The sequence below is a fragment of the Gobio gobio genome (assembly GCF_949357685.1).
Source record: "Gobio gobio genome assembly, chromosome: 3".
NCBI lineage: Eukaryota > Metazoa > Chordata > Actinopteri > Cypriniformes > Gobionidae > Gobio > Gobio gobio.
The window spans coordinates 66,149,056-66,161,784 of record NC_137099.1 but is presented as its reverse complement, the minus strand read 5'-3'; the positions used below and the strand labels follow the sequence as shown (position 1 = coordinate 66,161,784).

Sequence of the window (12,729 nt, the reverse complement as noted above, 5' to 3'; positions counted from 1 at the left end):
ACGAGACGAGACTAAATATGTTCGTTAACGACCTTTTTTTCCATGACGAAGACGAGACGATGACGAGACTGCACCAATGTCCAAAAACACTGACTAAGACTAAATTAACATGCATTATTGTTGATGAAAAAGGACGAGACTAAAATGTTTTGCATAAAATAAAAACTAAGATAAAATCTCTCTTCATTTTCGTCTACAATTGTCTCTACTTTTACATCATGAGATGAATATTCAGCTGTTCAAAATATTCAGAAAGAGTTCCCGCTGTTGCTGGAGTGCAGGTCTCTCTCAGACTCCGCCTGTCATCTCACGGCCGCGCGCGTGTGGTCACGTGGTTCCCGGAGCGCTCAATACCTCTAGCGCTGTGTCAGTATATTTGAATGGCTTAAGCCGCGTAAGTTACACAACAGCTTCACTTTACAGGTGTTTGCAGCAATTTTTGGTAAACTGTACAGCATAGTGTGCGTCAGCCACATTTACAGTATCATTTTATTATGGAGAGTGGTAGAGATCAACATTGTTAACATTAATATTAATGTTTTTCTTGTTTTTAGCCCTCAGGTATTCCTTACTAATTAAGTCACACTTATACTCATTGGTGGTCAAATGTGATCATACACCTTGACTATTTCAAAAATAAATAGCCTATATTTTAATTCAATAATATTTATTGAATATTTTGAGGAGATCTTTTGGTACTAAATACTATTTGTGAAATACTTATGGTCCATTAATGATCACTTAAAATATTTTTCTTCTAATATTTTTATTATTTATATTACAATTAGTGTATTATATAAGGTTAAAATAGAGAATTCCACTGCAAAGAGGCAAATTAGAGTCATTTTGTGGCTGGAAAAATAAAAAAATTCACTTGTAATGCCATTACCCACTGGGTGCCTGTATGGCTCTTTAATACATACACAGATCATAACTGCTTACTTATTTGTGAAATTTTGAAATGTTAATAATAGTGAATAGTAAAGAATGCAAGCAAATATAATATAACCCCAAAAAAGTGTAAAAAACATATTTTCCCTTATACTATGTACAGTAGGCTATATACATATGAATTCATACTGAATCAAGATCGAACTCGATATTTGTGCCCATCGTCTCATAAGCTAATGCTGATCTACGCTGTAAATCAACCAGTTAGCTATGGTGTTGTGGCACAAACATTATGCAGGTTATATGTACTTTATGTAACTTATTTTGCCACAAAATATATTGAGTTTTCCTTTGACTAAAGCTAGACTAAAATGTCTAGACTTTTGGTCGACTAAAACTTGACTAAGATATCTTGAGTTGTCTTTTGACTAAAACTAGACTAAAATGACGAGACTTTTAGTCGACTAAAACTTGACTAACAAAAAAAGATATGTGAATGACTAAATATGACTAAAACTAACAAGGACATTTGGCACAAGACTAAGACTAAGACTAAATTAAAAATAGGTGACAAAATTAACACTACCTCACACCAAGGGGACATGGTCGACCTTGCTGCTGGTAAGCCAAAACAATGGTGTCCACTATCCAGTGAGACAGCCTCTGCTTTGAGAGAGCACTTCCCTTCCGCTCTCCACCATAACAGACAAAGAGCTGGTCTGAGGTCCTGAAACACTGCGTCATGTCTACGTAAGCGCGGAGGGCGCGTACTGGACACAGCAATGCCAAGGCTGGGTCTGCCTCCTCCAAAGGCAGAGTTAGCCGGCCCGAATTCTAGGCACGCTTCGTCAACCGAAAATGCCTGCAGGTCCCCGACCCTCTTAAGAGAGGCCAATGCGGTCAGCAGAGCCGTCTTCATCGACAGAAACTTAATATCGACCGACCGCAAAGGCTCAAAGGGAGGCCTCTGCAGAGCACTTAAGACTACTGAAAGGTCCCAAGAGGGAACGAGAGGAGAGCGAGGAGGATTCAGTCTCCTCGCCCCCCTCAGGAACCTGATGATCAGGTCGTGCTGACTTACCTTTTTGTCTCCCAAGAGGTCGAGATGGGCAGATATTGCAGCCACAAACACTTTCAGGGTGGAGGGAGACAGCCTTCGCTCCAGCCCTTCTTGGAGAAACTCAAGCACGGCCCCGATCGGGCATTTCCAGGGGTCTTCTTGGCAGGAAGAGCACCAGGTGACGAAGAGGTTCCACTTCAACGCATAGAGGTGTCGTGTAGACTCTGCCCTAGCGGAAGTGATGGTGGCGGCCACCGTAGGTGGCAGGCCACTCAACCCTGCCGCGTCCCGTCCAGAAGCCACACGTGGAGCTTCCAGAGCGCTGGATGCGGGTGCCATAGAGTGCCCCGTCTCTGAGAGAGGAGGTCCGGTCTCAGAGGGATAGGCCAGGGAGGGGCTGTCGGAAGGAGTAGCAGTTCTGAGAACCAGGTCTGGCCGTGCCAATACGGGGCGACCAACATGACTTGCTCCTTGTCCTCCCTGATCTTGCACAGTACTCGTGCGAGAAGGCTCACTGGGGGAAACGCATATAAGCGTAGGCCCTGGGGCCAGCTGTGCGCCAGTGCATCCGTGCCGAGCGTGCCCTCGGTCAGGGAATAGTACAGGCTGCAGTGGGAAGAGTCGTGGGAGGCAAACAGATCTACCTGTGTGTCGCCGAACTGTTCCCAAATCAGCTGGACCGTCTGGGGATGGAGTCTCCATTCTCCAGGAAGTGGCTGAATCCGTGAGAGCTCGTCGGCTGCACGGTTCAGTTCTCCCGGGATGTGGATAGCACGAAAGGACCTCAGGTGCTTCTGACTCCACAAAACGAGATGGCGGGCAAGTTGAGACATACGGCGGGAGCGTAGACCGCCCTGGTGGTTGATGTACGCTACAGTGGCCGTGTTGTTGTCCCGTCGATCTCCATACCAAGAAAAGAGATCCTCTGCACGGGGCAGAGTTTGCTCTTCTCCCAGTTGACCCGAAGGCCCAGATGGGCTAAGTGGTGGAGAACCAGATCTCTGTGTTCGCAAACCTGCTCTCAAGAGTGACTCATTATGAGCCAGTCGTCGAGGTAGTTCAGGATGTGAACCCCGTGCTGCCGTAGGGGCGCAAGGGCTGCCTCGGCAATCTTCGTAAAGACGCGAGGGGACAGAGATAGCCCGAATGGGAGGACCGCGTACTGGTATGCCAGCCCCTCGAAAGCAAACCGTAGGAACGGTCTGTGTCGACGTAGGATGGAGACATGAAAGTAGGCGTCCTTCAGGTCGATCGCTGCAAACCAATCGCCGGGACGAACGCATTCGAAAAGGTGTTTCGCTGTCAACATCTTGAACGGAAGCCTGGGTAGGTAACGGTTCAAGATGCGCAGGTCCAGGATTGGTCTTAACCCACCGGACTTTTTGGGTACAATGAAGTAGGGGCTGTAAAACCCAGACTTCATCTCAGGGATGAGAGTGTTAATTCTTTCATTGACCAAATTAGGGTGCTGCTGACCCGGGGGCCAGCAGCTGAACAAAGGATTCTCCCCCGGCCCTCCACCGGGGGAAGGAGTGGTCCTGCCACCATCTCCTGGAAAGAATTTCCCATCCCTGAGCCGTCCGTCTCAGGAGCGCTGCTTGGCCTGGCGTTTAGCGGGGCGGCCTGAGGGGACTGGGACGGCTTCCTCCGCGACCCGGCCCGGGTGAAGGCTGCTGCTTGGACCGGGTGAGAGGGGCGGGAGCCTTAGGAGGGCGTCCTCGGCGGCGAGCAGGCTGAGGCGACTGTGCCGGCGGCTGGGTGGAAGCAGCAGCTGGCCGCCGGGGCAGTATATGCTTGATTGCCTCCGTCTGCTTCTGGGCGGTTGAAAACTGTTGGGCAAAGTTTTCAACCGCTCCGCCGAAGAGGCCAGCCTGGGATATGGGGGCATCGAGGAAACGTGTCCGCTCGGTGTCCCGCATATCGGCCAGGTTTAGCCACAGATGTCGCTCCTGGACCACATTTGTGGACATCACTTGACCCAGGGAGCGTGCGGTCACCCTCGTCGCCCGGAGAGCGAGGTCGGTGGCGGCACGCAGCTCATCTAAGAGCCCCGAATCAACTCCACCCTCGTGCATGTCCTTAAGGATCCTGGCCTGGTAGACCTGGAGGATCGCCATGGCATGCAAAGAGGCGGCAGCGTGCCCCGCAGCTCTGTGCGATTTCGCCACCAAGGTTGATGTGAATCGACAGGCTTTGGAGGGGTGCTTAGGATCGCCTCGCCAGGTCGAAGCGCCCTGAGGACACAGTTGCATCGCAACAGAACGTTCAACCTGGGGGACCCCAGTGTACCCTTTGGCCGCGGCCCCATCAAGGGTGGAGAAGGCGGAGGAGACTGCAGACCGATCACGGGAAGACAACGGGGACTTCCAGGACCGGGCAATCTCCTCATGCAGCTCGGGAAAGAAAGGTATTGGGGGCGGGGACTGACGTGAGTCAGCGCGGGTCCCCAAAAACCAATCATCGAGCCGCGAGCGTTCGGGACAGGGTGGAGGGTTCCACTCTAACCCTAGACTCGCGGCTGCCCGAGACAACATGGCTGTCAGCTCTGGGTCCGACTCAGGCAATGCTGGCGCACCCGAAGGCGGCAGCACAGCCGAGTCATCATCCTCAGAGGACTCGAGCCCACCTTGTGATGCGGTGACCGACATCGCGTCATCTTCCGGAGCGCCAAACGAAATGCGCGGGGGAGCCGGAGCTGGCCCCGCGATTTCAGCCTGAACGCTCGCGGGTTGCGGAGCGCTAGAGGGGGGTGTGGCCCAAGGCATGAGCGTCGGGGCTTTGTTCCACACCGTAACCCTCAGGTCACCCTGACCACCAGCCGAAGTACCGACCACGGGGGGAACGGTAGATCGGGGTGCGGATTAGGGGACTCTCACTTCATTACGAAGATCCTTGAGTCTTGACCGCAGCACTGCGATGGTCATGGACCGTCAGTGGGAACATGACTCATCCACAAACGCTGCTTGAGCATGCTGAACACCCAAGCATACCAAGCAGAGATTGTGCCCATCAGAGGAAGTCAGCGACCGGCCACACCCAGAAGTACACGGGCGAGACATCCTGAAAAGGACGTGCCACGTGTAAGCTCTTTTAGAGAGGAAGCTTCGCAGAGACGCCAAAGCGCCCAGGGACCACACACCAGCTGTCAGACGGACCACTGCGCAGATCAGCAGGCAGGCAGTATGCGATCGCTGGAACGCGCCGTAGATCCAACGCCTCTGGAAAGCTGTTCGTCTCGAAGGCTTGACAAAGACTCAGTTAGCAGGCTTGAAGGAGTGAAGAGATACTCTTGGCTCCAAAGCAGAAACATAATGCGATGTTGCTAGCGTACTTCCTTATATATCCACGAGGTGGGGCGGAGTTACGCATGCAAATTCCGCATGCCCTTGGCATTGGCACGCCATTGGGCGCTGTTAAACACCTCGAAGGTAATTGGCTTCTTGGCGAAACCCCCATTCGTCAGTCACTGACGTACTTCGGAGTGACTGAACGAAAGGGAACAACAATTAACTGAACAAAAACACAGTAATTTTGGTGAAAGTCATAACATTTACAGTAACATTTTTAACTCTGTTACATTAACACTTATAAAAACATGTAGATATGAATCATAGTGTCTAAAATGCATATCACAGGATAAATTCCCTTTCCATGTCTTTATGTATTGCCCTTTTAGTCCAGTTCATATAAACTGACACTTTTCTATGTGTTCAAACACCCAATTGCAGTGCTACTTTTAAATGTAAATTTGCTGGTCGCACCACCGAACATTTCAAACTCAATTAAAATCTAACAGGCATTAGCTTGGACACCTACAAATGTTTGACCATATGCTCAAGGCTATACATGCATTTATGTATACAAATTTTTATAATAACAACACATTCTCAAAGTTATCCAGGGGTCATACCACCTGACATGATATATTCAATCAACCTTCATCATTACTCAAACATGTCAAATGATCTAATATTTATGGGAGGGTGACTTGCATTGTTACTGCACCAAAGCCCTGGGGTCTTCTGTGTGATGTCATATGCTGTCACATGTTTTTCTTAAAGGAACATCGCATAAAATGGCATTTTTATGTCGACCCTCCCTGACATTTAGGGAAGTACATTTTTCTCACAAAAGTTTTTTTAAGTAATAGAATAATTTTGAAATAGGACGGATACACTATTTCCCCTCATTTAAGGAATTTATCATGTAAAATCATGCCAAACTATTTGATTAAGAATTTTACTGAGAAAATGAACCTTTTTTTGCTTATCTCAAATATTTACTGCAATGGCTGCAGTGCACAGTAAAATCCCCACTGTTAAATTAACACTGCTCAGAGCACATATGGTCCCACTCTACAGAGTGATAAAGTAACACGGAATCAGTGTTAAAGTTAATGAGATAATTAAGAGATTAATTAAGTGATGATTGACCATTAGTGGTGAACACCTGATGATAATGAGCAAAATCACAGAAGAAAAGAGAAAAAAGAAAAACACAAGAACTACGACTGACTATTAAAAAGACATTAAATATCTGAAGATCTCAGCAGAGGAGGATTAAACAACTCCACAAACAGCATTACCAGCTTCACACATTACTAACCAGACTGACTTTATTTCTGTCAGACGTCTACAGAAGCTCTTATTGAGGTTTAGATGTTGATGTTTTATTGAAAATAAAAGTTGTTTGAAGTTACCATTATGGTGATCCGTGTTTGATTTAGTTGGGCTCTTGACCCTTGACTTCTTAACATAAGTTTAACTCTGGCTGCCGTAACTGTTCGTTACGGTGAGAACGGCAAGAGAAACTTGATGCTTGTTGATTATGATACAGTTGTTATAATCATATAATGGCCTCATTTACTGATCTCCTGAGAGTCATTGATTATATTAGCCTTGTGACTCTACAGCAGAAGATCCAGCAGTGTTTTCATCAGATAAACTAGACTATTATCAAAAAATGTTTACATAAATTTTGTACTGCAGTTTAATAACACATCACACAATAAGCACTTCTAACTCCTGCAAATTTTTCTCACACACAGACATCAAGAATCAGCCTATGAATCTCAAAAATGGTGACATGCTTCATGCTGCAATGCATTCTGGGTGCATCACGCAAAACTCATCTATGGCTCCCAGAATGCATTGTGGCATGAAGCATGTCACCATTTGTTACGTCTTCCCTTAATCTAGGGGAAAATAGGGAACGACGAACAACAAAAAGATGGAGAGACTGAGGTTCTCCAGCTCTCCAGACCCAGAGTAACAAATAATCAAACAACTTTTCAATTCTGAAATGGCGTTTCTGCCTTTTATTGTTACCAAGCAGGGATCACCAATTTAAATATAAATTTCCTTTGAAATAAAGCCCATTCATAAATAAATAGAAAATAAACAAAAAGAACAAACTTTACCTCGGGAGGAGGGCCTAGACAAAAGAAAACAGAAATACCTCTACCTAAAAGGAATTAAATGTTAAATTACCTACATTAAAGAAAAACAAACAAAACAACAGATAACTTCCCTCACTCCCTAACTAACCATTAAACAGGAGAAAAGATAGGTATCCTCCACCCTACTTTACCCATAACATCTTAACTGATTATAATTGACACCAACTTGTTAACACCATGACATCCATTACACATTACACATTCCAACAAAGAGCACACCAAGCTCTCTCTGGTCTGGGTTTGGAGAAAAGGATCAGCCTCAACCGCCGAATGTCTCTCGCCTTTCCCCGTTTCTCTCTGCAGCTTTATTTTGGACTCCTCAGGACACGCACCAATCAGGGTGTAGGCAACTCCCAGATTAGATGAATGAACAGGTGGTAACCATTTACCTATCAGGCAAGAAAACACAGGCAGGGAGAAAGACAGAAAGAGAGAGAGAGAAGAACAAATACTCCAAAAACACTCATTGTGGAAGAAACAAATATCAATACGTCCTTGGACGTAACACATTGTTGAGATTCATAGGCAGATTCTTGATGTCTGTGTGTGAGTTAATATTGCAGGAGTAAGAAGTGATTAGAATACAATCACAATAAAAAAAAGCTAATAGTATATTGCTCATACTCAGTCATAAAATCGATTAATTAAATCATTATACAATAATCATATTCTCAACATCGAGCAGCCAACAGCATCTGATTGTGTTTTCTCTTGCTTTTCTTGCCATAGCAAACTCAGTTACAGCAGCCAGAGAAACACTAATGTTAAAAAGTCATCAAACTGCCCAACTAAAGAAAACACCGATCACCATGATGGTCACATTAAAAACTAACAATTTTCACAACAAAATCAAACAAAAAATCTGTTAATTCTCAATAAGGGCTTCTGTAGTCGTCTGATAGAAATAAAGTTAGTCTGGTTTGTAATGTGTGAAGCTGGAAAAGCTGTTTGTGGAGTTGTTTAATCCTCCTCTGCTGAGATCTTCAGATATTCCATGTCTTTTTTATAGTCAGTCGTAGTTCTTGTTTTTCTTTTTCTCTTTCCTTCAGTGATTCTACTCATTATCATCAGGTGTTAATCAATAATGGCCAGTCATCACTTAATTCATCTCTCAATTATCTCATTAACTTTAACACTGATTCAGTGTTACTTTAACACTCTGTAGAGTGGACACATATGTGCTCTGAGCAGTGTTAATTTAACACTGGGGATTTTACTGTGTATGTTTGGGGAAAAGTCACGAAAGTGAAATCCTATTTACTGCCCAGTGAGCAAAGTTATGTCCAAAAGGCGTCTTTTCAATGTCTTTGCCCCTAGAGGCGTACGTTGAAAAGACGTCCACTGAGGAGCCAGAATGAAAGTTTTTATGACGTCTGTTTTTGACGTGTTCTGCACGTCCGATATAGACGTTCATGGAACCTCAAGGTTAAAAACTAGTAATGTGCTCATTGTGGACATATTTCCCATTTGTAATTGCAAAGCAACTCACAGACAGTGTGTGTTTGTCCAGAAATCATGAACATGAAAGACACTTAGCTCACACCTTTAGACCGATCACGGGAAGACAACGGGGACTTCCAGGACCGGGCAATCTCCTCATGCAGCTCGGGAAAGAAAGGTATTGGGGGCGGGGACTGACGTGAGTCAGCGCGGGTCCCCAAAAACCAATCATCGAGCCGCGAGCGTTCGGGACAGGGTGGAGGGTTCCACTCTAACCCTAGACTCGCGGCTGCCCGAGACAACATGGCTGTCAGCTCTGGGTCCGACTCAGGCAATGCTGGCGCACCCGAAGGCGGCAGCACAGCCGAGTCATCATCCTCAGAGGACTCGAGCCCACCTTGTGATGCGGTGACCGACATCGCGTCATCTTCCGGAGCGCCAAACGAAATGCGCGGGGGAGCCGGAGCTGGCCCCGCGATTTCAGCCTGAACGCTCGCGGGTTGCGGAGCGCTAGAGGGGGGTGTGGCCCAAGGCATGAGCGTCGGGGCTTTGTTCCACACCGTAACCCTCAGGTCACCCTGACCACCAGCCGAAGTACCGACCACGGGGGGAACGGTAGATCGGGGTGCGGATTAGGGGACTCTCACTTCATTACGAAGATCCTTGAGTCTTGACCGCAGCACTGCGATGGTCATGGACCGTCAGTGGGAACATGACTCATCCACAAACGCTGCTTGAGCATGCTGAACACCCAAGCATACCAAGCAGAGATTGTGCCCATCAGAGGAAGTCAGCGACCGGCCACACCCAGAAGTACACGGGCGAGACATCCTGAAAAGGACGTGCCACGTGTAAGCTCTTTTAGAGAGGAAGCTTCGCAGAGACGCCAAAGCGCCCAGGGACCACACACCAGCTGTCAGACGGACCACTGCGCAGATCAGCAGGCAGGCAGTATGCGATCGCTGGAACGCGCCGTAGATCCAACGCCTCTGGAAAGCTGTTCGTCTCGAAGGCTTGACAAAGACTCAGTTAGCAGGCTTGAAGGAGTGAAGAGATACTCTTGGCTCCAAAGCAGAAACATAATGCGATGTTGCTAGCGTACTTCCTTATATACCCACGAGGTGGGGCGGAGTTACGCATGCAAATTCCGCATGCCCTTGGCATTGGCACGCCATTGGGCGCTGTTAAACACCTCGAAGGTAATTGGCTTCTTGGCGAAACCCCCATTCGTCAGTCACTGACGTACTTCGGAGTGACTGAACGAAAGGGAACAACAATTAACTGAACAAAAACACAGTAATTTTGGTGAAAGTCATAACATTTACAGTAACATTTTTAACTCTGTTACATTAACACTTATAAAAACATGTAGATATGAATCATAGTGTCTAAAATGCATATCACAGGATAAATTCCCTTTCCATGTCTTTATGTATTGCCCTTTTAGTCCAGTTCATATAAACTGACACTTTTCTATGTGTTCAAACACCCAATTGCAGTGCTACTTTTAAATGTAAATTTGCTGGTCGCACCACCGAACATTTCAAACTCAATTAAAATCTAACAGGCATTAGCTTGGACACCTACAAATGTTTGACCATATGCTCAAGGCTATACATGCATTTATGTATACAAATTTTTATAATAACAACACATTCTCAAAGTTTTCCAGGGGTCATACCACCTGACATGATATATTCAATCAACCTTCATCATTACTCAAACATGTCAAATGATCTAATATTTATGGGAGGGTGACTTGCATTGTTACTGCACCAAAGCCCTGGGGTCTTCTGTGTGATGTCATATGCTGTCACATGTTTTTCTTAAAGGAACATCGCATAAAATGGCATTTTTATGTCGACCCTCCCTGACATTTAGGGAAGTACATTTTTCTCACAAAAGTTTTTTTAAGTAATAGAATAATTTTGAAATAGGACTGATACACTATTTCCCCTCATTTAAGGAATTTATCATGTAAAATCATGCCAAACTATTTGATTAAGAATTTTACTGAGAAAATGAACCTTTTTATTGCACACACCACAACTCAAAAAGTCAATTGAATTTCAAAAAAATGAAAAGGGTTTCTTATAAAGGAAATATTGTAGATCAATTTGATATATGACATGTATTTATTAAAATAATTTTTAGGAATATAATGAATTCGGACACAAAAAATACATGTCATGTCATTGACCCTTATATGATGTTCACACACATTGTTTAATCAGATTCATATTTTCTTCGATTGTAACACATGCACTACTGAATATTTAAAAAAGCCTTAAATATATTTTATCTATATTATTTTTCATTTATTGTTATATTTGACTGATTTATATTCTTCAAAACCTTTAGGAAAGACTGGGGGAAAACTGGAGGGAAGAGATCGAGGGCAACATTCCTCTGAAAGCTGATGACTTTGACATCTATGTATGTTTCAACAGTAAAAGATCAGACAATCACCTAATTTTCGACCTGTTTATGTTCACAGTTTATCTTTTGATCCTATATGACATCTCTTCTCATTCAGGTTCTTGAGATGGGGTTTGGTGAAGTGGGTAAAGAGCCCATTGAAAACGTTCACTTCTACAGCAAGAATGAGCCAAATAAAGCCTTCAAGATGGAGAAGTACCAGGTACTAAAGCTTGCTTATCTCAAATATTTACTGCAATGGCTGCAGTGCACAGTAAAATCCCCACTGTTAAATTAACACTGCTCAGAGCACATATGGTCCCACTCTACAGAGTGATAAAGTAACACGGAATCAGTGTTAAAGTTAATGAGATAATTAAGAGATTAATTAAGTGATGATTGACCATTAGTGGTGAACACCTGATGATAATGAGCAAAATCACAGAAGAAAAGAGAAAAAAGAAAAACACAAGAACTACGACTGACTATTAAAAAGACATTAAATATCTGAAGATCTCAGCAGAGGAGGATTAAACAACTCCACAAACAGCATTACCAGCTTCACACATTACTAACCAGACTGACTTTATTTCTGTCAGACGTCTACAGAAGCTCTTATTGAGGTTTAGATGTTGATGTTTTATTGAAAATAAAAGTTGTTTGAAGTTACCATTATGGTGATCCGTGTTTGATTTAGTTGGGCTCTTGACCCTTGACTTCTTAACATAAGGTTAACTCTGGCTGCCGTAACTGTTCGTTACGGTGAGAACGGCAAGAGAAACTTGATGCTTGTTGATTATGATACAGTTGTTATAATCATATAATGGCCTCATTTACTGATCTCCTGAGAGTCATTGATTATATTAGCCTTGTGACTCTACAGCAGAAGATCCAGCAGTGTTTTCATCAGATAAACTAGACTATTATCAAAAAATGTTTACATAAATTTTGTACTGCAGTTTAATAACACATCACACAATAAGCACTTCTAACTCCTGCAAATTTTTCTCACACACAGACATCAAGAATCAGCCTATGAATCTCAAAAATGGTGACATGCTTCATGCTGCAATGCATTCTGGGTGCATCACGCAAAACTCATCTATGGCTCCCAGAATGCATTGTGGCATGAAGCATGTCACCATTGTTGAGATTCATAGGCAGATTCTTGATGTCTGTGTGTGAGTTAATATTGCAGGAGTAAGAAGTGATTAGAATACAATCACAATAAAAAAAAACTAATAGTATATTGCTCATACTCAGTCATAAAATCGATTAATTAAATCATTATACAATAATCATATTCTCAACATCGAGCAGCCAACAGCATCTGATTGTGTTTTCTCTTGCTTTTCTTGCCATAGCAAACTCAGTTACAGCAGCCAGAGAAACACTAATGTTAAAAAGTCATCAAACTGCCCAACTAAAGAAAACACCGATCACCATGATGGTCACATTAAAA

At 44.4% G+C, this 12,729-nt stretch overlaps 1 protein-coding gene across 1 annotated transcript in view; it reads left to right on the top strand.

Moving 5' to 3' along the window:
• Positions 1-12,729, top strand: part of LOC307124243 (uncharacterized protein) — a 110,125-nt gene that overhangs the window by 25,626 nt on the left and 71,770 nt on the right. The window contains exons 14-15 of the mRNA XM_079813290.1: positions 11,211-11,285; positions 11,386-11,490. Of these exons, the coding sequence (XP_079669416.1) occupies positions 11,211-11,285; positions 11,386-11,490 (180 nt within the window). The remainder of the gene's footprint in view (positions 1-11,210; positions 11,286-11,385; positions 11,491-12,729) is intronic.